The sequence below is a fragment of the Mobula birostris genome, chromosome 11, assembly GCF_030028105.1.
Source record: "Mobula birostris isolate sMobBir1 chromosome 11, sMobBir1.hap1, whole genome shotgun sequence".
Taxonomy (NCBI): Eukaryota; Metazoa; Chordata; class Chondrichthyes; order Myliobatiformes; family Myliobatidae; genus Mobula; species Mobula birostris.
The window spans coordinates 68166725-68192274 of NC_092380.1; the positions used below are offsets into that span (position 1 = coordinate 68166725).

General features: G+C 39.2%; 2 protein-coding genes across 5 annotated transcripts in view; one reads left to right on the forward strand and one right to left on the reverse strand.

The window, feature by feature from the left end:
* Positions 1-25550, forward strand: part of prr33 (proline rich 33) — a 33653-nt gene that overhangs the window by 2238 nt on the left and 5865 nt on the right. The window contains exon 2 of one of the 2 annotated variants that reach the window (XM_072272440.1): positions 19128-19245. The exons of the other annotated variant lie outside the window; for it this stretch is intronic. Within the exon in view, the coding sequence (XP_072128541.1) occupies positions 19243-19245 (3 nt within the window). The 5' untranslated portion in view covers positions 19128-19242. The remainder of the gene's footprint in view (positions 1-19127; positions 19246-25550) is intronic. 2 annotated transcript variants of the gene reach the window in all.
* The window catches only part of LOC140205159 (caldesmon-like), a 182661-nt gene continuing 178333 nt past the window's right edge, over positions 21223-25550 (reverse strand). For all 3 annotated transcript variants that reach the window (XM_072272445.1, XM_072272444.1, XM_072272443.1), the window contains one exon: positions 21223-24984. The gene's annotated coding sequence lies outside the window, so the exon portion shown is untranslated. The remainder of the gene's footprint in view (positions 24985-25550) is intronic.

Here is a 25550-nt window from a genome sequence, read left to right on the forward strand (position 1 = left end):
GTATCCACCACTTTCTGTTTTTTTTCCCCATTCCTAGGCATCAGTGTTTCCGTACCAGCCCCTGATGCAAACAGTTAGTATACTCTCCACTATGCATCTATAGAAGTTCGTCTAAATTCTTGGTGACATGTCAAATCTACACAAACTTCTAAGAAAGTTGAGGTGCTGTTGTGCCTTCTTTGTGATGACACTTACTTGATGGTCTCAGGACAAGTCCTTTGATATGTTAACTCCAAGCAATTTAAAGCTACTGGCCCTCTTCCACCTCTGGCTCATGGACCTCCAGCCTTTTCCTCCTGTAGTCTATAAACAGTTCTTGGTTTTTGCTGATATTGAATGAGAATTTGTTGTTGTGGCACCACTCAACCAGATTTTTGGTCTCCCTCCTGTATGCCACCGATCAGGTATCAAGCATTCATCTCTTTAGCAGAAGTGCATGGTGGATTAAAGTGAACATACCAATTAGGAGTAGCAGGCTTCTTGCCAGCTCTTCCATTTAATAAGATCATGGCTAAACTGATTGTAGTCTCAGCTCTGCTTTCCTGTCTACCCCGGTCACTTTTCAACTTTGTGTTTATTGAAAACTTGTTGATCTCTGCTTTAAAAATTTTGTAGGTGCACTACAGCAACTTAACAAGGCTTCTTTAACAGCACCTTCCAAACTTAACACCAGCTCTATCCTCTGACAAGAGGAGCAGCAAGTGCTCAAGAATGTCACAACCAACACATTCCCCTTCAAAAAGGAAAGGGAAAAATAGGAATTGGAGGATAGGTTCCTGTTCTGGCTTTCACTAAAAACATGGCTCATCAGAATGTAGCCTTAACTCTACTGTTGGTACACCATAATCTTTATCTCTTCTACAGACAAAAAAAAAAGATTGATAGATGTGAGGTGAATTGAGCCATGAATGAGATAAGGGTCAGGTTGTGAGTTTTAGGTAAGCACCCTGATAAATAAAAAATGTTATTTGTATGTCTCAAAATTTTTCGCACAACTCGTGTAGATTTTTTAAAAATTATGTGCCCAATTGCCGATTAAAAAGTTTGAAATTGTAGAGTTACTGAACTTATTGTGAATGGAAATGGATTAGGCTGCCTTTTCCTTACATCTCGTTGGTAGCCTCGTGCTTGAGGGAGGGGCAGATGACTGAGGTTCTGTCATTTGCACTGCAATAGACCCAACATGAATCAGTACCAGATTTTCATCAAGAATTGAGAAAACTGGAAAAAGATTAACCTGCTTTGTCAAAGAAACTGAAGCCAACATGAAAAGGTAGTTCTGCTTGTTCTGAATCTACATTTCATTAATCTCAATTTAACTCCAGAACTATTGTAACTAACTAGAAAGATGAAAGTGCCCTTGTGATCCTCAAGTACTTTTCATATCCTCAGGAAGTTGGAAAAGACGTCTTGGTCAATTGAATACTTCTGAAGGATAGTCACCATTGGAATTGCATTTGAGTGATGAATACTTGCTTGGATGCTCAGGAGAATACTGCAACTTAACAGCAAGACAAACTTGGCATCAGCTTCAATCTCAATTAACACATCCATCCATGTAAACAGAAATTTCATTCTGGTTTATAGGGTTTGAACCCATGACATGATTAATCAACTCAAATGTTAAATTGCCTTGAGGATTCTTCCTGTTGATTTGCGTAACTTTAGTGAAAGATACATAAGAAATCTTTTTAAATATCCAGGAGTTCCACATAGTGGGGGAAATCTCAGTAAATTGCAGCTTATGCTGATTTTGACCTTCCCATAAACTTAAAAAAGTAGCTGCTCATAAAATGTTACTCATTTGAGTGGCTGTCAGCACCTCCTTTAACAACTCAGGACTCAACATCGAACCCAAACCTTTCAGCAATGGTTATAAACAACTCTCAGAGCTGAAACACCAACAACTTTTGTCTCTAGACAAGGATGCTGAGTTAACTGAAGTATCAATGGCTCACCAAGAAATTAGTTAACACAACACATGCAGACGATTGAACTTAGACCTTCCCAATTGCTTAAATTGTCTGTTACCCAGATCAGGCCAACTGAAGAGCCTGACACCATTGTGACATTTCAAGATGCATTCCCTGACCTTGAGCTTTCCAGTAAGGTAATTAAACTTTTCATTGCTCTGCTACATGTTCCCTGAGGCTTTATTCCAGCCAATGGCCTCCCCAAATACTTACTTCCAATGCTTTCTTCGCATACATTTAAAAGTCACCGTGACCTATTGCTTTCATAAATTTCCCCTACTTTGCACCTTTTTCTAAAAGGCCTGAAGAGCAGCCAATGAAAACCTTCGAGCTCACACTCAGTCATGCAGTGCCATTCTCCTCTTTTCCCTGGTTTCTTTTGCTTGGGTATTGTAATTATGTGTTTCTCAGATAATACATCACTCTGTATAAAAGAATATTTGTAAGAGGCTGACATGGTCTTTTTGTTCACTTCATTGACCCAAGGTCCACAATGTGTCATTGTGGTGAGATTCCCTTACAAAAGCTGTAACTATTTCACGTCGGGGACAATTTTAATAAATTTTTTTTTTGTGTGGCACAATTCTGTCTGAAGAATACAGCGAAAGTACAGCACAAATATCAATTTCTTCTTCTGGTAAAATATACCCCCCCCCCATTCCCTACTCTCACCTTGTTCTCACCTGCCTGTTACTTCCCCTGGCTCCCCTGCTCCTTCTTTTCTCCTATGGTCCACTTTCCTCTCCTATCAGATTCCTTCTTCCTCAGCCCTTGACCTTCCCACGCACCCGGCTTCAGCTAAGCAACTTCCAGCTAGCCTCCTTCCAAATCCCTCACCTTTTTTATTCTAGTATCTTCCCACTTCCTTCTCAGTCCTGAAGAATGGTCTCAGCCTGAAGCATGACTGTATATTCATTTCGATAGATGCTGCCTGACCTGTAGAGTTCCTCCAGGATTCTGTGGCGTTTTGCACAAAGTTACAGCAGTGCCTCAATTTTATTAAACAGTCTTATTTCCAAAATTAATACAATGAAATGCAAGTAAAACACTAAAGGCTTCAGAACTTCAGCTGGTCAGGCACATTCTGTGGAAAGACAGCTAATGTGCTTGTCTGGAACTGGAAATGTTAACTGTTTTGCTTTCCACAAACGTGGCTGCATTCTATTTTTATTTCAAATTAAGAGCATCTTCACATTTTTGATTTTAAGTGTATCTTATGCATGAACCAAACTTGGTAGATATTTCAGGATTATCAAGATAGTTGACAGGCCTGAGCACAAGTCTTTTTCTTCACAGCTTCAAGAACAGTCATTGAATGGGAATGCAAATTTTGTTTGTGGAACATTGTATTGTTTTGTATTTCAAAATTGTATTGTATTGTATTTCAAAATTCTACAGGAATTTGAAAAAAAAATGAGTATACTAAACTTTGAACAAAAATCTGAAGGGAGTAGATGTTTAAGAAGAATAATGCTCTGAGTAAAGCTATTAGCATTGCATTATTGTTTTTAAATGAGGGATAGATATGCAGTGATAACTCCTACAGCCTTACAAGTGTGTGAGGAAATAGGTTGAAGTATTCGATTACAATATATGAAATCGTTGAATTATGGGGTGAAGTAAAACAACAGATTCTGATGTGTATATAAAGTTAGATAAGTACATCTTGAGGTTGAAAAGACATATGAGGGGTGATTGATAAGTTTGTGCCCTAAGGTAGAAGGAGTCAGTTTTAGAAAACCTAGCACATTTATTTTTCAACATAGTCCCTTCCTACATTTACACACTTAGTCCAGCGGTTGTGGAACATACGGATCTTGGACCTCCAGAAAGTGCCCACAGCAGGGGTGATTGATAAGTGTGTGGCCTAAGATAGAAGGAGATGAGTTATACAGCTCTTGTTACATGCACATGCAGTTCATCTCTTTGAATGATTATGCAGAAAGCTTGAAGTTAATAACTCATCAGTGGTGATTGATAAGTTCATGGCCTAAGGTAGAAGGAGATGAGTTATTAACTTCAAACTTCCTGCATAATCACTCAAAGAGTTGACCTGCATGTGCATGTAAGGAGAGCTGTATAATTCATCTCCTTCTATCTTAGGCCACAAACTTATCAATCATCCATCTGTGGACACTTTCTGGAGGTCCAAGATCCGTACGCTCCACGACTGCTAGACTAAGTGTGTAAATGTAGGAGGGGACTATGTTGAAAAAGAAATCTGCTAGGGTTTTCTAAAATTGTCTCCTTCTATCTTAGGGCACAAACTTATCAATCACCCCTCGTACCTTTGCAGGAACAAGGTGTAGTTTTGTAGAACTTTCTCTTTTGCTGTGAATGCATTGCATAAAACCTCTGGCCAAATTAATTTTATATGCTCCTAGAGCATTGCATTTGACTAACAAGTGCTTTCCCATTTTTTAATTCGTGTTCATAAAGATTTCCAGGAAACTTATCTCTGAGAGTTGGAATAATTTCTTTCTATTGGTCTGAATCTGAACTAGAATTTAGCTCAAAGGTGACAGAATGAAATAGTAACCTTGTAGAAGCTAAATCCTTTGTTTCACCTTCATAGATCCAATATTTTTTGAAATTCTGATGCAATTTAGTACATTTAATGGGATCAAATCGTGTTCAGAAAATGGAAAGGGAAAGTTAAAAAAAACACAACATTAAAAGGTGAACGTATTTGCGGGGGGTGTAGCCACACAAAATGGCAAAACTTTACCTGCATTTAACCTAAATTCAGTGTTTGAGATCTGTTCAAATAAACGTTACATTCCTTTTTCAGCCACTTAATCAAAGATGACTCTTGCGTATTTGTTAATTGCTTTGAAACAATTGTGCATTTGGTGATATATTGTATAATATCTGTCATACCAGAAAAAAAAATGTTTAGAAGGAAGAGTTAAGTTTGTGACAGTCTTGAACCCAGTATCATGAAAAGTTGACAACAGGTGACAGTGTCAGATGGCAGTGGGACTTTGCTTCTTCTATAATTAGGTCAAGGAACTTTCAACAGGGCAAGGAAGGAATTTATTTCAATTAGGACAATCATATCTGGTCTTTATTTTCCATTTTTGTTAAGTTGCTTGATTTCATTCACAAGGTAAGTAGTTCCTAGCAGTTGATATTTGAGCAAGAAACAGAAGCCTTGTACTCATACATGAAATAGAAAATGTTGCAAACATTCAGCAGATCAAGCAGCATTGGTGAAGAAAGAAACAATGTTAATGAGCTGAACCTTTGCTATGTGAGGCATTTGTCTTGCTTGTTTTAGATTTTCCTTATCTAGGAATACATGCCACGTTATTGTAAATTTAGATTGGTGATGCCGAGGTGAGAAAAATTAAGAACTGGGTGAACAGGACCTGCAATTGTACATTTCCTTAACCAATCAGAATGAACCACAGTGAATGCAATAATATAATGATTGGGAAAGAAGTTCAATTGGATTGGGGGAATCCAGTGGGTTATCAGGTGGAGAATAAAGAGACAGAAAGTACAATGTGATTAGTACACAGAAAAGGAAACAAATACATTTTACATTCTTAAATCTCTCACAACAAAAAAAAGTACTGAAAGAATGAAACCACATTTAATGCAGTTAGTTTCAAACTCAGAACATCTAACTGGGATTAACTTACACTTACCATGCTGCTACACATCTACATTGAAATGAACAAGATTCAACTTAGCTGATGGGTAGATCCATATTTGATCCAACCCATGCCCCACACTCACCCTATGTAGACACCATCCCCATGGCTACATTAACTTTACACTGCATGGAGTTACAAAATAAGCTCTATGAATCACTGTCTTATCCATTCCAGGAAGTGAAGTGCTGTGCAAGTGATAACGAAGCCTTGAATGGCAGATCCTGAGGCCCTAGTGACCTTTTTACAGTATACTGCTGTTACATTTTGTAACTTCAAAGCATTAAACTAATTCAAAGGAAGACACCAGAGTCCGAATTGAGAGTCCAACTTCGTTCTTTACTTTAAGCAAAGCGTGCACGTATCACGTGGTAGTGTGATGACTTATGCAATTCACATATTTATACATAACCCATAATGAATTATTGAAATGAACAAGAATGCTTAATCAAATGATATATTTACAAGATTACTCAACTGTTACTGAAATAATAAATACACAACACTCCTCTCTGCTTAGTTATAAACTTTAACTCAATAGAGAATTCATCTCAACTGCTATATACGGACATCCACAGCATCATAAAGTTTAAATTGTCCCATTCAGGACTATAGATTTAATCACCGTTATGCAACATTTTCATATGATGTAATCTGACCTTTCTGAATCTTTTTTCTAAACTTAAATTATATGAGAGGAGCGGAGTTAACGACATTATTGAACGTGTCTGATACAAGCTGTTGGTCTAGCCCTGTTTTGCTTTTTTTTGGAGGTTTTTGTTTTCTCTTTTTCTTTTGGGGTATTTTTGTTTATATTTTTATTCTTTTTATTTCTTTTTTTTAATGTTTAGTCTCATTATGAGTTTGGAAGTCTTTTATATCTATGTTACTTAAAATTCATTTTATATATGCTGATGAACATTTTTCCAATCTCTTTGTACCAACTTTGTTATTGCGTTTATAATTTTGAAAAATTAATAAAAAGATTTAAAAAGAAAAAGATTTAATCACCGTTGAGGGTGTCTTACTCTTGTGGGATAGTGTCTTTCCTTACAAGGGGTGTCACTCTGCTTGGTAGGTGAGATTTGTGGCTGTGAAACAATCTCAGGTTCTGGGGCCTCCTCCATTGTGGTTGTAGCAGTTGACTCTGAGACCGCAAGAAATGGTTCTGACAGCAGTAGCCACCTCTCTTCTCTGACAATTGACTCTGCTGTCCTCAACCTATTGATGTGCCACCTCCAGATGACATCAGGCGCAAACTCCACAGAGTGGTCCTATTCTGTCCTTAATCTTTCCGAGTACCCACTTCTGGTCACCTCTGTAGTCCCTCGCCAGAACTACTTGTACTGGAGTGAAACATTGAACCTCCTTGCTTGAGGAGCCTTCAATTTGTCCCAGCTGTTTGTACTGCGTACTCTTTCTGAGATTGGGTTTAAGGATATCCAAGTGTAAATGCAATGAACCACCCAGGAGTAGAGGAGCTGGTGAGTTATTGGTTGTGGAGTGTACTGCTTTACAATATGCAAAGAGGGAATCGGTGAGTTTGGGATTCAGTGTTAGTATAGTGTGTTCTGCTGACATTGCTCTCAGTGCATTCTTTAGAATCTGGGCAAACATTTTTGCTAATCCATTTGCAGCTGGGTCGTACAGTGCAGATGTAATATGTCTCAATCCATTCATTTTTAGGAATGACTGAAAGTATTCCTCAACAAACTGTGGTCCTTTGTCACTGACTAAGCATTCTGGACACCAGTCCTTGTGAAGAGGCTTCTCAATACATCAACAGTGTACGAGGCTGTAGTGGAGGCCATTGGGGACACTTCAGGCCACTTTGTAGCTGCATCCACTACCACCATGAAATTTTTGGCCATGAAAGGTCGGCAAATTCCACATGAATTCTCCGCTAGTGCAATCCAGCCCATTCCCAGCAATGGAGAACCTCTGCTCTTGGCATCTTTCAGGGATGTTGGCAGTGCATAGAAATCTGCTCAATCTGCTGATCTATCCCAGGCCACCATCCGAAGCTAGAGCCAGTGCTTTCATTTTGACTTTAGCTCCAGTTTCGATGGTACATCAACTCTCAATCCCCACACAAGGGTACTTCCATCAAGACCAAGTTCATCTCAGTGCTGGTAAAAATGGGGGAATTGGAGTTTCTGCTGCATATTTCAGTCATGTAGAACTGAAACAGTGTGGTGTCTTTTCTGGTTTTCCTTTAGCCCATCGTTGCTGTAATAGACTTTTGTTTCATGTAGGGGAGAGTACATCAAGAGGAGTGTCTTATTGTTTGTAAATTTTTCAGGTATTTCCTTTTCCAATGGTTAACAGGACAACCATCAACATTTCCATGATTAGTCGTCCTCTTGAATTCAATCTTGTAATTGAGTCCTCCAAGAAACAGAGCTTTTTTCTGCATTTGTCCTGCTACTGTTAGTGGAACTCCCTTCTGTGGATTGAAAATGGATACTCATGGTTGATGATCAGTAACAAGTACTGCTAGAGATATTTTACACCCCAAAACAGACTCAAGCCGTCTCTGTCAATTTGTGTGTATTTTTTCTCTGCAGTGGTAAGGGAACATGATGCAAAGGATATAGGGCTTTCACTTCCATCAGTTAAAACATGTGACATGACTGCATCTATACACCTATACCATCAGGCGAGGCACCATAAGCAAGCCTCACTGGACGATGTGGATCATAACGTGTCAGTACAATGTCGAACTTCACTATTTCCTTTACCTTTTTGAAAACCACTTCACACTGCTTTTGTTCATTGCCATTTCTTCCCAGGTTTGGCAAGAACCTGTTATAGTAGTTGATGAGTCCTAAAAAGGACCACACTGTGACACATCCTTTGGCCTTTGGGCATCCACAACTGCTTCAATTTTCTCAGCACACTTGTGTAATCCTTGTGCATCAATAGTGTGACCATAGTAAGTGATGCTTGGTTTAGGTAATTCACACTTATCGCATCATGTTCTGAGTTCATCATTTTCTAATCTTTTTCACACTGTCTTGAGATTTGGAGATGTTCCTTGTCTTGCTCCCGGTAACAATGATGTTATCCAGGTAATACTGAGTGCCTGGGCACCCTTGCAGCATCTGGTCCATAGCATTCTGCCAAAATCCAGGTGCAGATGCAACTCCAAAAATAAGCATATTATACTAACCAAGCCCTTTATGGGTGTTAATAATGAGAAACACTTTGAACTCTTCTTCCTTGCCATCTACAAGTAGGCCTCAGCTAAGTCCACTTTGCTGAATTGTTTTCCTCCAGAAAGGTTTGCAAGGACATCCTCTACCCTCGGCAGAGGGTATTGATCTACTTTCAGCACTGGGTTGATGGTAATCTTAAAATCACCACAAATCCAGACAGACCCATTCTTCTCGCCTGCTGGTCCACTGATGTTGCCCATGGGCTTCACTTATCCATGGAAAGAATTCCCTCAACCTCCTTGCGATCTAGCTCACTGTCTACTTTATGACAGATGAAATAAGGAACCGGACAGACTTTGCAAAACTTGGGTGAAGTATTTTCATTTATCACAATTTTGCCCTTGATATGTTTGATTTTTTAATGCCCTTGAATACTGCTGTGGCATCATCCAGTACCTTTCTTCATTCATTTTCAGATGGCTACATTGCAGGGGACGTGACATGCAAATTGTGGATGGATCTCCATCATGTTGTAGTTGTCTCAACCAATCACATTATCCTGTTTTTTAAACCACATACAAGCCCAATGTGGTTTGTCATTTACTGAATTTAGCTGTTATGAATGTCATTCCCACAAGAGTTATCTCTTCTCCCGTATAAGGTCTTAGTTGGATAGCTGCAGGCTTCAATTTATTATCTTTGAAGAGCCTCTCAAACTCATTTTGTGGAATGACTGAAACAGCTGAACCAGTGTCTAATTCCATTTTAATTAATTTGCTATTCACTTCTGGTGTAAGTCATATTGCTTGCCCATTGTTAGTTTTCACATTGTAATTCTTAAGGCTACTCAGTCCTGTGTCACTCTCATTATCAGATTTTTCATCAACAACGTGCAGATTAGTGCTCTTTTTGAAATTGCAACTTGGCTTTTTCACTTCTTCTCTTCTCTGTGCAGTCCATTTATTGTTGTCTGCCCAACATGTTCTTTGTAAGTATCCTACTTTGTTGCATTTTCTGCATTGGTCAGGTGAATGTGAGTCCCTGCCTCAACAGTGCCACAATTTGTTCAGCCAGGCTCGTTTCTGTTTAGACATTGCAATTTTGTTCGTACTCACTTTCATTCCTGACTGCAACTCTATTGCATATGCTATTTCCATTGACACTGCTATTTCAACTGCTCTTTTAAATGTAATTTGTGTTTCAGTTAAGAGCTGTTTTTGAATGCTTTCTTGTAAGATTCCATAAACTAAATGATGCTCAGTGCATCATTAAACCCATCACTGAACTGACAATGCTCAATCTCTTCAATTCCGCCGCGTATGCTGAAATAGACTCCCCTTCCTTTTGATTCTGCTTATGCAACCTGAAGTGTTCTGCAATCAACAATGGTTTCAGTTGTAAATGCTCTGATATTACTGTCACAAAATTAGCAAAGCTCACTTTTGCTGGTTTGGTTGAAGCAATCAAACTTCGAAGGTTTATGCCTTTAAACCCAATGCACTCATCAAAATTGGTACTCACATCTCATTGGCCAGTTCCCTTGTTTCAAAATACTGTTCAGTTATCTCAGAATACATTAGCTAGTTACCCACTGAGCAATCAAACCTGTCAATATTTCTGATGTAGCCAGCCATTTCTGATTTTTTAATAATAATTATCACCCAGTACTTAGTCTCTATGAACCAGTGAATCCTTTCATTTTCCAACTTTAAAATAAAACTCAGTAGTATCTTCCCTTCAGTGCAACACATGCTACATTACTTTTTATTAACCTAACTGTCTCTGCACATGCTGCACTGTTTCTTTTACTTGCCATGCCTTGCAGCGATTTTTTAAACTCACCATTCTTTGCTGCACTCCAACTGGTCGATCGTCATATAAGGTTCCTTTTTAAAAGTACTTCATTACCACTGTTATGTTTTGTAACTTCAAAGCACTAAACTAATTCAAAGTAAGACACAGGACTCCAAATTGAGAGTCTAGCTTCATTCTTTACTTTAAGCAAGGTGTGTATGTATCATGTGGTTGCATGATGATGTATGCAATTCCCATAACCCATAATGAAATATTGAAAAGAACAAGAATGCTTTATCAAGCAATATATATTTACAAGGTTACTGAAATATTAAATGCACAACTATCAAAGATAATCACATAAATGGTTTAAATATTTTAAGTAATTAAAAGAACAATTGTTTATTTTAATGACTAAAAACTAATTAATTATTCAGTAAAATAAAGGAAAAGAAACAATCCATTCAGTTGCATTTATCTCTATCTAGGTGAGTGACCTAATTCAAGTGGCTGATGTAAAATTAAAGGGCCAGATATTAATTGTATCTCAAGACGGATGACAAAATAATTGTTTAATTTCTTTTTTCCAACATACTTTCGAGTGACTCATTCCATAATGAACCCATATAACATTTATTAATCTTTTCCTGTTTACGTGTTAGATGCTGTTACCCATTTTCTGCTTTCCTTTTCTCTTATTATTTACTTGGTTTACTTTTGCCAAATTCTGGAATGTTCATAATCCTCAGGCCTATTGTACAATTCAATAACATGATAAGCCATTTCCTTTGACCTAATACTATCTTTAACCATCCTTGTTAACTGTAGCAGGTCTCATCTTCATGATGGGTTTGTGTCATAAAGGAGTGTATATTTGTTGGAAGCCATGTTCCAATCCTTTAAACATTAACCATTACTCATCTATCATCAAACTTTTAAGTTTAGTTTTCCCCAAATGACTGTAGACAAGCAATGTTTCATTTCTTTCTAGTTTGCTTTTTCAAAGTTTTGTGTCATAATTTCAGGTTGAATAAATCACTTTCAGTCTTCGTATAAAATTCCATCAAAGACCCTTTCTTACTGTGCAATGCTTTACATAAAATGGCCTATTCCTGCATTGGTTTTGGATTTAGAAAACAGTCTGATGCTTTCAATTAATTCTTACTTGGCTTGGTTTGCCAGTCTATATGTTGATACAAGAACCCATAATCTTGCTCTTGTTATATACACTGCTAATTCCCTGATTTATATTCAGAAGTAATATTGTATCGGGTTGGTGGGGGTGGGGGGGTGGATTATAGAAAGCTCACACAAATGACTCCTGCCTCTTTCTACAGGAATTCTGCAGATGCTGGAAATTCAAGCAACGCACATCAAAGTTGCTGGTGAACGCAGCAGGCCAGGCAGCATCTGTAGGAAGAGGTGCAGTTGACGTTTCAGGCCGAGACCCTTCGTCAGGACTAACTGAAGGAAGAGTGCTCTTCCTTCAGTTAGTCCTGACGAAGGGTCTCGGCCTGAAACGTCGACTGCACCTCTTCCTACAGATGCTGCCTGGCCTGCTGCGTGCACCAGCAACTTTGATGTGTGTTGCCTGCCTCTTTCTGTTTCTTAGCTTCTCCAAATCTTTTCCAGATCTTCATTCTCGATGCCTGTTCACTTTTGGTTAAATCTTGATCTTTATTATCAGAGATTACTCATCAGTACCATCTTCCATTTTGCATCTACCTCTTGAAGGTTGTGAATTTGAAAGTATTTAATCCTCAACCTTGGTTACATTACAACTAGTTCTCTGCAATGACCACCACAGCCATTTATTCCAGTTATGGCACAGTTTGTCTATTTTATGACAAATGTGGGTAAATCAGATAAAGAACCTTCAGTTTTGTCCAGTTACCATTTCTGCTGCTTGGATTATAATTGATGGGAGTATTCTAATGGTAGACTCTGCTAAAAACAGTAATACTGTAGTTTATCTAAGTTTCTAACATTTCCCTCTGTAGAATCTTCCACCTCGTTGCTTGTCTTAAAGCCTCATCTACAAGCCTTGGTATTCATTTTCATTGGGCATCTATTTCAGCCCAATTCTACAATCTTTCCCTGGATATGCAGGGCTGCATAATTAGCCAATACCTAATCATTTTTTTTTCCTTGCAGTGCTGCACATCTCCTTCATCGAACTTCCGTTAATCTACAGAGCAAATGGAAATCTGTTCCAAAACCACCTCAATTAGGAGTGGCAGACAATACTCGACTATGTATAGGGGCCCAAGTATAAGTGCAGATCGAAAGTAACATCCCCTCCTCACTGACAATCAACACTGCTGCACTTCAAGGGTGCATGCCATGCTTAGCCCACTGCTCTACCCTCTGCACCCACAACTATGCGGCTAGGCACAGCACAAATGCCATCTGTAAATTTGCCAATGCCACATCTATTGCTGGCAGAATTTTAGATGGTGACGAGGAGCTGTACAGAAGAGAGCTAAGTCAGCTGATTGAGTGGTGTCAAAACAACAACCTTAACTCAACATCAGTAAGATGAAGGAATTGATTGTGGATTTTAGGAAGGGGAAGTAGAGGAAACACACCCCACTTCTCATCGAGGGATCAGCAGTGATTAGTTTCAAGTTCCTGGGTTCCAACAGCTCTGAAGATCTATCCTGGGCCTAACATCTTGATGCAATTAGAAAGGAGGCATGACAGCAGGTATATTCCAAAAGGAGTGTGAGGAGACTTGGTATGTCACCAAAGATACTCGCAAATTTCTACAGATGTACCGTGGGGAGCATTCAGACTGGTTGCATCACTGTCTGGTATGGAGGGGCCACTGCACAGGATCAGAGGAAGCGGCAGAAAGATGTGAACTCAGCTAGCTTCATTATGGTCACTAGTCTCCCCAGCATCGAGGACATCAAGAGGTGACGTCTGCCATTGAGGACCCTCATCACCCAGGACATGCTCCCTTCTCATTGCTACCACCAAGGAGGAGCTCAGGAGCCTGAAGTCACACACTCAACACGTTAGAAAACAGCTTCTTCCCCTCCACCATCAAGTTTCTGAAAAGACAGTACCAACTATTTTGTTTCACTCTCTTTTTGCGCTACTTATTTAATTTAATTTCTCATATATATTTCTCTTACTATATATATCCTACTATAATTTATATATTTTTATATATTTTAATGTACTGCTGCATATTTCACATCATATGCCAGTGATATTAAACGTGTCATGGTTCCGTTTGATTGTTCCCCTTTAACACTCCTTTCTCCCTGATTATGCTCTAATTTCAGCCATTAGATTTCCAATTGCTGCTAGTTTACTTAATTACAGTGCACCTGGTTTGCGCCAGAGACTGTGAAATAAGTACAATGGCATCACCACACGGGTTGCCAGTTCGTTGGTCTATTCTTGTGTGATACTTCATTTTCTCGTCCGCTTAGAACTGTTAGTTCTAAGTTTAGTTCCAAGTTCTGCTCTACTTTCAAGATAGTCCCTGTAGATCCCATCTCCTTGTCAAGATTCCTCTGGTTTGCTGTTCTACGTTCATGTCCACGCCAGCGTCCCCAACTCAGTCGACGTGCTGGTGTCCTGCACTTGGGTTCTCCTCAGTCGCCCCGTGCAACAACTTGATTCTCATTGTGAAGATATCAGTTACTGCTTTGCTGATGTGCAGGGTAAACTATGCAACAGATCATAAACATAAGAGTCTGCAGATGCTGGAAATCCAGAGTGCAGGAGGAACTCAGCAGGTCAGGCAGCATATATGGATATGAATAAACAGTCAATATTTTGGGCCAAGACCCTTCTGCAGCACTGGAAAAGAAAGGGGAAGATGCCAGAACAAAAAGATTGGAGGTGGGGATGGAGGACAAGCTAAAAGGTGATAGGTGAAGCCAGGTGGGTGGAAAAGGGAAAGGGCTGGAGAAGAAGGAATCTGATAGGAAAGGAGAGTGGACCATGGGAGAAAGGGAAAGATGGGCACCAAAGAGAGATGATTGGCAGGTGAGGAGAAGAGGTAAGAGGCCAAAGTGGGGAATAGAAGAAGAGAGGAAGAGGAGGAGGGGAAAGGAAACAAAAATCATGCCATCAGGTTGGAGGAATATGAGGTGTTGCTCCTCTACCCCAGGGGTGGCTTCATCATGGCAGAAGAGGCAGCCATGGACCAACATGTTGGAGTGGGAATGGGGGAAGGAATCAAAATGGCTACAGGGAAATTCCACCGTTGGCAGATGGAGCAGGGGTGTTTGACAAAGCTGTCCCCAATTTACAACAAGTCTCATCAATGTAGAGGAGCATTGAATGTAATAGACAATCCCAACAGATGAAGTGTTGCCTCACCTCGAAGAATTGCTTGTGGCTATGAATGGTGGTGAGGGAGGAAGTGAATGGGAAACTCTAACATTTCTCTTGCTTCCAGTGATTCATGCCAGGAGGAAGATTACTGGAGAGGGATAAATAGACAAAGGAGTCATGGAGGGAGTGTGGAAAGCAGATAGTTGGGGAGGGGGGAGTAAATATGTGCTTGGTGGTAAGATCCCATTGAAGTTACAGAGAATGATGTGTTGGATGCAGAAACTCATGTGGTGGTAGGCGAGGACAATAGAAGCTCTATCCCTGTTAAAGCAGTGGGAAGATGGGCTGAGCAGGGATGTCTGGGAAACTGGAGATGTGGGTGAGGGCAGCATCACTGGTGGAGGAAGGGAAAAACTTTTTTTTTTTGGAGGAGGACATCTCTGAGGTCCTGGAAAGACTCATCCTGGGAACAGACGTGGCAGAGATGAAAGAATCGAGAAAAGGGAATAGCATTTTTACAGGAGATGGTGGGAAGAGGTATAGTCAAGATGGACATGGAAATCGGTCGGTTTACGGAAGATGTCAGTAGTTTGTCTCCAGAAATGGAATCAGAGATCGAGAAAGGGGAGAGAGGTGTCAGAAATGGACCAGGTGAATTTAAGGACTGGGTGTAAATTTAATGCAAGTTTGATGAAATTGACAAGCTCAGTAGGGTGCATGAAGCAGCACCAATGAAATCATCACAGAGGTAGTTGGGAGCATTATCAGGAAAGGTTTGCAACATAAACTGTTCTACGTAACCAACAAAAATGCAGGCATAGCTGGGGCCCATGGCTACACCTTGAGTTTGGAGAAAGTGGGAGGAGCTGAAGGAGAAACTTTTGAGGGTGAGGACCAGTTCTGCCCAATGGAGGAGCAGCTCATTACCAACTTTCTATGCTGTCTATGGTAATAGAGATCAATGATCAGATGCTGGAAGATGTGAAACGCCTGCCAATTTTGAGAGCCACCACTGAAGAAAAACATAATGAAATTCATCATCGTCAACAGTGCACCCACACCGGCCAGGGAAAAGGCTGTTTGAAGATAGATACATTTAATGCCAGTAAAAGGCTCATGGTCTATTATGGCCTTGTGGAACAATCCATGTTCCAAGCCTATACTAGTATCTGTCCCCCACTTTTTCTTCGCTACATCGACGACTGCATTGGCGCTGCTTCCTGCACGCATGCTGAGCTCGTTGACTTCATTAACTTTGCCTCCAACTTTCACCCTGCCCTTAAGTTTACCTGGTCCATTTCCAACACCTCCCTCCCCTTTCTTAATCTTTCGGTCTCTATCTCTGGAGACAGCTTATCTACTGATGTCTACAATAATCCTATGGACTCTCACAGCTACCTGGTCTATTCCTCTTCTCACCCTGTCTCCTGCAAAAATGCCATCCCCTTCTCGCAATTCTCTGCTCTCAGGATGAGGCTTTTCAGTCCAGGATGAAGGAGATGTCTTCCTTTTTTAAAGAAAGGGGCTTCCCTTCCTCCACTATCAACTCTGCTCTCAAATGCATCTCTCCCATTTCACGCACATCGGCTCTCACCCCATCCTCCCGCCACCCCACTAGGAATAGGATTCCCCTTGTCCTCACCTACCACCCGACTGGCCTCCGGGTCCAACATATAATTCTCTGTAACTTCCGCCACCTCCAAAGGGATCCCACCACTAAGCACATCTTTCTCTCCCCCCACTTCCTCTGCTTTCCGCAGGGATCACCCCCTACGCGACTCTCTTGTCCATTCGTTCCCCCCACCCGTTCCCACCGATCCCCCTCCCAGCACTTATCCTTGTAAGCGGAACAAGTGCTACACATGCCCTTACACTTCCTCCCTCACCACCATTCAGGGCTCCAGACAGTCCTTCCATGTGAGGCAACACTTCACCTGTGAGTCAGCTGGGGTGATATACTGCGTCCGGTGCTCCTGATGCGGCCTTCTATATATTGGCGAGACCCGACACAGGCTGGGAGACCACTTCACTGAACACCTATGCTCTGTCCGCCAGAGAAAGCAGGATCTCCCAGTGGCCACACATTTTAATTCCACGTCCCATTCCCCTTCTGATATGTCTATCCACGGCCTCCTCTACTGTAAAGATGAAGCCACACTCAGGTTGGAGGAACAACAGCTTATATTCCATCTGGGTCGCCTCCAACCTGATGGCATGGAACATTGACTTCTCTACCTTCCGTTAATGTCCCACCTCCCCTTTGTACCCCATCCGTTATTTATTATTATATTAAAAAATGTTTTTCTCTCTCTCTTTTTTCTCCCTCTGTCCCTCTCACTATACTCTTTGCCCATCCTCTGGGCTTCCCTACCCCTTTCTTTCTCCCTGGGCCTCCCATCCCATGATCCTCTCCTTTCTCCAGCCTCGCATCCCTTTTGCCAATCAAATTTCAGCTCTTAGCTCCATCCCTCCCCCTCATGTCTTCTCCCATCATTTCAGATCTCCCCCTCACCCTCCCACTTTCAAATCTCTTTCTCTTCTTTCAGTTAGTCCTGACGAAGGGTCTCAGCCCGAAATGTCGACTGTACGTCTTCCTATAGATGCTGCCTGGTCTGCTGCATTCACCAGGATGTTTTGTGTGTGTGGCTTGAATTTCCAGCATCTGCAGACTTCCTTGTGTTTATCGTCTATTAGTTGCAGTGTTTCTAAACTACTGTACCATTTGGAGAAATGGCCAACTTTTAACTGGCACCTCAAAGCACCAGAGGTTCTTACAGAAACATCTGCATGATGCTAGCTCCATCCGGGGCCAATATGGATTAAAATATTGCACAGGAGTGTAAAGAAAATCAGAATCAACATTTTAGTTTGATGCCCACCCATTAGAACTATGAAGAAGGGAACTCAATATAGAAAGTTAACTGGTTTTCCCTCCACATATGCTGTTTGTCTTGCTTAGTGTTTCCAGTATGGTTTTTATTTTATTACTAATTTATGGTTACCAATAACACACATTATACCAGCAATATCTTGTCACTTCTGGATAAGCTCTTGGAAAGCTTTAATGTGCTGCAGTGTGGTGATACAGCCTTAATAGTACAGATAGATAATACTGATAAAACTTTGTTTCTTAAACTCATTATCCGGATCTTCATCCGATTCTCAAGCATTTTAAAATTGGAATTTTTGATGGGCAATTACCTTTTAAAGATTTAAATAGACTTAACTTTATTAAACTAGTTGGATTTAGTATGACTATATTAATGAGCATGTAACTAACACTCACTGTTCCCTCTAAGCTGCGTGGGTACACCTGTACAGTAACTGAAATGCTCCTGAGCACATAGCCTTTGTTGGTGTGCAGCTGTAATTTTCTTTCATATATTGTTAATATAATTTAGAAATTAGGCTAATATAATCGTAAAATACACTGTAATTATGTTAATGTATATAATCCTTGTTTTCTAAATAATAACAAGACCATCTAACTTTAAAAGTTTACAAAATAAGAAAGATTTTCTTTGTTATACTGTATTTCATTATGCCCCTCAATTAATAAATAAAATCAAAATTATGTGATTTTTCAATTTTCATTCTAAATATTCATAGTTTGCATATTACAACAAAAAGCCATTTAAAGTGCTGCACAATTTTCAGGCCCTGTAAAAATTTCCTGCTTAGAGCAATGGTTGGTCCATAAAGCTGTGGAAAAAATATTAGAGGGAACATTGTCAACATTGGAAATTTCCTTTTTTATTTCCCCCATCTAAAAACAATTTAGTTTCTTTTTTTTTCCCCATGATGGGAGAAATCAGCACTGGAGAATAGTTTGCATGCTGATATCAAGACAGGGATGTAGGTCGGATACAACACAAGTTCAATCATAAGGTACTTCTTTTTAAGGTCAACACTACTTGAAGCCCGCCTTGAATATGCAGCTCCATTGCATAATTCCTACATTTCACTTTCCAATGGAAAATCAAGCTTGAGCAGCAATGTACAACTTTACTCTGTTTTGATGAAGGATTTTTGACATGAAAGATTTACTACTTCTTTCTGTAGATGCTACTGGAACCTGCTGAATGCTTCCAGTATTTTCTTCTTTCAATTCAGATTTCCATCTTAAGCAGATTTACTTTATTATAAAAATTCTATCAAATTTGCTGCAAACATTCTTTATCGTTGAGGCAATTTAAGGGCATGCTTGTGAAATATGCAAGTAAAATTAATTCTTTCTTTACTTTTAGGCATGACTTGGTGCACCGTGATTCCCACTGAATGATAGTGATTTCTTCTGATGTTCAGAAGTTACCAATGACAAATGGAGTATATCTCCATAACATTTATAAATAATCTAATGAAATGGTAAGAGAAAACATGCATGGTATCTTGAGAAATACAAAATTTGTAAGTTTTTTTTAACATTGCTGCAATACATTTTTTATAAAGGTAAAAGCAAAGCACTAGAGTGTACTACCATTAAGCATTTAATATCAACACAGGAGATTTAACTAGAATAATTCCAGCATGATAACATGGGCAAAGGAGTATCAATTGTTAAATACCATGGAGCACAGTTGATGGGGTCAAAAGACGTTCATTTTGTACAGGATTTCAGCTCTGCACATAAGGATGTACAACACACAAAACAGCCTACAGTACAGCACTGACATGGCAATCACACTTAGATAGCTCAGACAATGAAAAATGGGAACATGGACAGGTACAGGGAGTCTCATTCTCAGTGTGAGTAGGGCCTGTTGCCGGGTAGATGTGAGAATTTCCTGTGCTCAACTGAGCTGGAAGTGGTTCATGCTGATATTGAGTGTTGAGAATTAAAAAAAGCTTGATCTGCATAATTCACAGGTCCGAAAAGGACAGTCGACCCATGTTATTCCAGGCCAGTTCATGGCAGTCCAACTTGATCTATAAAGGACCAGAATGTTCACAGAAAGAAAGACTACACTGTTGGTTGAATCCATAACTTGGGGGCCTGTCACCATTCATCTCCCAGAACTGACTTACCTTTTGATTGGGTAACAGACATGGTGCTTTTGCTATTCCATAGAATTCACTAATCTCTGTTCCAAATGGATTCTATTCTACAATATGCCATGTAAAGGACAATGCCTTTAAACTAAAACTTATTACTTACTATTTTCTTGTTTTGATTGATAGTCCTTCATCATGGGTTGTGTACAATATGCTCAGGAACAGAAGGACAGCTACAATTCCATTTATGCTGTGTTAACTATCGATCTCATGAGTTCTATTACTAAAAGTTTGAGATAAATATACCTGACTACACCAACCCCCCCCCCACAACTTTCAATTGACGATGGCTGCACCACTTGAAAATGCTAATACATGGATCAACTAAAAATGTAAATCACACTCAATATGATTCCTCTGCCTGTTGCCAACATTTCTAATGGAAACTATTGGCGCTCAATCACTTAATGGCAGTATATGCTTTCAACTGGTTGGGATTTGTTGAATGACAGATGACATCACTTCCACCACTGAGCTCAGCCTCTACCCCATGTAGGGTCTAAAGGGGATGTTCAACTTCACTGGAATAACCTTGTATTATTACTGGGAAAATTGCCACTTTGAGCTAAGACCCCATTGATTTCAGGGAGAATTCTAGACCTGTGAATTAAGAGGGATAAAGACTGTTTTGTCTGTCTTAAAAACACATATGTTACTAACTTGCACTTTAAAAATTCTTAATTTTTGTTTAATATTTAAAATACTTGAATATCAGAAACTTTTTTTTTTAATCTTGAAGATACCCTGCAACATTTACAACAGTCAGAGCTCCTTCCTGGCTCTGCCACTAGATACCAGAGACATCTTGCAGGCAGGGCCTCCCAGCAAAATGGAGCCAGAAGGATTCTTTCAGTGAGCCAGAGCCAGAGTGGGCTAAATATCTTGTCAATTTCTCAAACTGATAGGAGTAACCAGAGTAAGCATTTTCAAGCAATGAGAAAGTGTCTTACCTGCTGTTTAGATTGATTGGGATAGTGAGTCAACAAGATGTCACTCAAATATTAGAGGTCAAATAGATTTTTGAGCAGTGGAGTTATTCAATGTCTTTTACAAACCAGTTTGGACTAGACAAGCAACTTGACTGAATGCATCATTAGTCTGGTTGCTTTTAAACATTTTTGAGGAAGTTTTCAGGGTAGATATTAACCTCGCCATGACAGTAATTTCTTTGGCTCTCAATATCCTAATGGGGTGATATTATAAGGGGCTGTAATCTGACTGCGTGTTAAGTTTCCTTTCAATGCAAAGTGAAATGTGTTCATTGTAAATGAAAGAAAGGACAACATCACATTAGACCAAACATTACATTTAATAAAACTGTCAATAGCTACAATAAATCCAATTTCCTTCTCAGACACCTTACTTTTGTTCATGACAGTAGTATACAAAACAAGCTGTTTCACATTAAACAAAATACTGTATTTCAATTAAATGTTAAAGTAAAGCCTCCAGAAAGTGTTTTCCAAAGCAGTGCTTTCCTCTCCACATTCTTACTGAAGGCACTGATGTTGTCTGTGACACAATAACTCAAGGCTACGGTCAAAGTGTTATGTAGAGCAGGGAGGCGATGAGACTATTACTTGTGGTGACCAATAAGCTGCCTTTGGAAGCTGCACAGTTGGCTACAGAACACCATAGTTATTGAGGATATTTGAAACAAGCCTCAGACTTCTGGTAGACCCTTGGGGTGTGCTCCTTCAGGTCTGAAAATTGCATTAACAAATTTTTGGCACAGAGTATGTGACTTCTTCCTCCACTGAGGTGGAGTTATACTATGGCTAAGTTGGAACTGGTAGAAATGAAGGAAAGCTTTTCATTCATTGAAAGGGTTCCAAATTGATTAGAATAGGTGATTTTTACTTCATCTGTACTTACGTACTTTTGCTGCATGTGCTCCAACATCCTGACCCGATCTAGTTTAGATTTTACAATTTCCAGCTGACCTGATTTCTTTAACTTTACTTACATGACAAATATTTCCTACTCATCTTTAGCACATCCAACTGTTGATTTAAGGGTAAAACCCATGGTTCTGGATTTTCCCAGTTTTTCTCTTTTTTCTCATCCATCTAACCTCAAGCAGCTCAATTATATCATTCTTCAATCTTTTATATATACAAAGCATGCAAACTTTGTCTGTAATTAAACAAATTTAAATTAGATAATGAACCCAAGTTGCAACTCCCCTGCTGCCAACCACAATATGCATCAAAGCCAATTAATCCCTTGAGTTTCCTGGACCCAGAAATGATGGTATTTAAGCTTGTAGCACACACTTCACTTTTGTGGTCCAGCCTCCTTGAGATAAAGCTTAACATTGGGGAAGACCTTTAAAATTTTCTTACAATAGTTATTAGTGATTTGGCACTTGAAACCCTATCTCTCTCTCTATTCCAACAGAATTCTGAGTAATTTACTATTTAGAAACTCTGTTCACTCTTGTTTGTGTTTGAAATGAACCTTATATTTTCCCAGTGAACTTCATTTGTCTCACTCATTCAATCCATTGATACATATTCACAACTCTCTACTCCCATCTGCAGTACTTACTACACCATCCAAACTTCCGCATACAGCACTTTTATGTGTCATTTGGAAGGAAGCCATTCAGTCCACTATCCTGCTCTCAGAGCCATTATCAATTCCACTCCACTGATTCTCTGACCACTCACTTACAGTAGGGCTAACTGGGGTGTTGTAGGAAGCTAGAATTCCTGGGACAAATGAGCCAACTCCCCTCTGATTCCACCAGAGGTCAGAATTGAACCAGGTTCTCTGGAGTTATTGCAATACATGCAGCCCAACTGTATCGCTCTGTGCAGGATTTCCCAATGTGGGGTCCACAGACCCCTCAGTTAATGGTAGGGGTCCATGGCATGAGAAGGGTTGGGAGCCCCTGCTCTATAGAAAGGAATAAAATGTTAGCAATTGTTAAACATGACCTAGGAAGGCTAGCTCAACATTTACCACTCATTCTGTATTCAATGAATTTCAAAAACTTCACTGGAAGTGTATAGAAAATCTGGACTAAGACCGAATGAATTATGGGAAAAAGCTGGTGATTATATTAAAAAAATCAACCTGGTTAAGATGACCAAGAGACTTCAGAAAAAAAAAAGTTATATAGGCTGATCCTCAAAATATTGGTTAAATCTGGTGCAACAGCTCATGTTGTACATGGTGGGACAATGTAGTAGAGATTCTGCAAACGTTTGTAGTTAGTGAAAGGCAGATATAATAGATATTAGGAGGCTACTCTTCAAGAGAGCACAATAAATATATGGAATAGATTGTTAGGTGCAGTAATTGAGAGAAAATCCTATATAAAGCAATTTGCTTTAATTGTGGCAGTAAATTTGTTCTTTTTAGAAACTGAGCTGAAAGGTATGATCTGTTTAATTTCAGCAATTTCACAAAATTGCACAATACATATATGTTATTGCAAAGGCGAAACCATTTGCCTGACAAAAGCTGTGGCAAAATTGAATAATAATTGTTATAGTATGCTATTTATTGAAACATAGCACATTTTAATATTGAAAGAAAAGTGATTATTAACAGCAGACAGTTTCATTAATATGTTCAGAACTGAGAAGAGAACTAGGTAAATGCCTTAGGAACTCAGAACAGTCTGTTTTTGCTTGTACATGTTGCTCCATCACAATGGTCCAGCAATATTTTCTGTGCCAGGTCACAATATACTCCTCCATTTCCCAAACTAGCAAACGGTTTGGAAACACTAGAGGGCTGATGAACACTGGTCAACTATTCCTCTTCTGATGATGATAACTAAAAAATTTTTCTTAAAATTTCATTTGTCAATTTGTCATCCAATTTCAAGTACTAACATCATTCCAAAGAAAAGCTTTACAGCTGTGCAAACAGTAATGCAGACCCTCAGTTTGCTTAAAACTATATCTAATGGGAATGGGAGATAATTAACAAATTCATTAATCAAGTTAGAAACACAGAAAACCTACAGCACAATATAGGCCCTTCAGCCCACAAAGCTGTGCCGAACATGTCCTTACTTTGGAAATTACCTAGGGTTACACATAGCCCTGTTTTTCTGAGCTCCATGTACCTGTCCAGGAGTCTCTTAAAAGACCCTATCGTATCCGCCTCCACCACTGTTGCCAGCAGCCCATTCCACACACTCACCACTCTCTGCCTAAAAAACTTACCCCTGACATCTCCCCTGTACCTACTTCCAAAAACCTTAAAACTGTGCCCTTTTGTGCTAGCCATTTCAGCCCTAGGAAGAAGCCTCTGACTATCCACACGATCAATGCCTTTCATAATCTTATACACATATATAAAGTTACATAAAGATTATGCAGATTCCATATTATTGATAAACAAATTTATTGTAGATGAGATTTTGAAAACAATGCTGAGGACCAAAGAAAGAGAGCAACGTTTATGGACATGCTACTGCAAGTATAGCATTCACCCAAGGCAAGTTGTATCAATGTTAAATAAGCAACATAACAAGATAAACCTAAAATGAACTTAGGTTCAATGGTGAGACTACTACCAAGGAGATACATGAATGGCTTGTGTCCATTACTTAACAACAAGAACACAAAATCAGGATAAACAGGTTCTACTCCACAGGCATTTAAAAAATATGGTCTTTTCCAGGACTATATCTCTCATAAATGCGTGCAGTATGCATTGTGTGTGTGTGTACATTACTTCTGCTGTGCAGGTTAGATGTTGGAGCAATAAATGGATCTTCTTAGCTATTTAATAATTAACAAGGTAGTGGAAATGGAATAAGAAGTGGTCCTTAAATAGGGATATTCTATCCCTGTGTTAGATAGGCACCTTTTCATAACTTTTCAATGAGGGATTTCCATTCTTTAGATACAAATGCTTTCTAAGCTACTGCAGAATCAGTGGTGAAAGACATAACAATGATGATATAAGTGGCAATAACAAGTTTATACATAAACAAAAATTAATATATAAAATTAATAATCTCAACTGCTTTTGGTTCATTTGTTGGCTCCAGTTCTTCAATATGCTTATCGTAATTTTCAACTGCAGCTGAGAAAAGAAAGAAAGGGAAATTATTTTATATAGTATATGTTTCGTAATATGGTTCTTTTCTATTTCATTTTTGAGTGATACTTGTGCCAGGCACTGAAACATTGAGTTTTTGTTTTCAAACTAAAACAAAGATAGCACTCCTAAATTGGATACTTCAAAATAAAAGCATGCTCTACTCTTTTCCAATTATGTACTGTAACTTCCACCTCTAAAGAACATCACCTACTGTCCTGGTGTGTGCAACGGACAAGGTGTTGAATTTTTCAGCAAATGCAACTCAAAAGATATTAACTGGTCATTCATCTGAGATTTTTGAAATCTTCTACAATAACTGTTTTCTATTCATTTGATGAGCTTTTCAGAAGTTTCATTTATTCCTATACTGTGAAGTTTTGCAGCATTTTTTACAAAAATACTGCAAAGCCTGCAAACTTTGCCTTTCCATATACAAAATCATTTTTTCAAAGTAATTATTGATTTGGCTTTTAGCACTTTAAAAAAAAATGCATTAAACCCTCTAGTCTTTTAAGCCTATGTCCTTTAGTTACTACATTTCATATCTC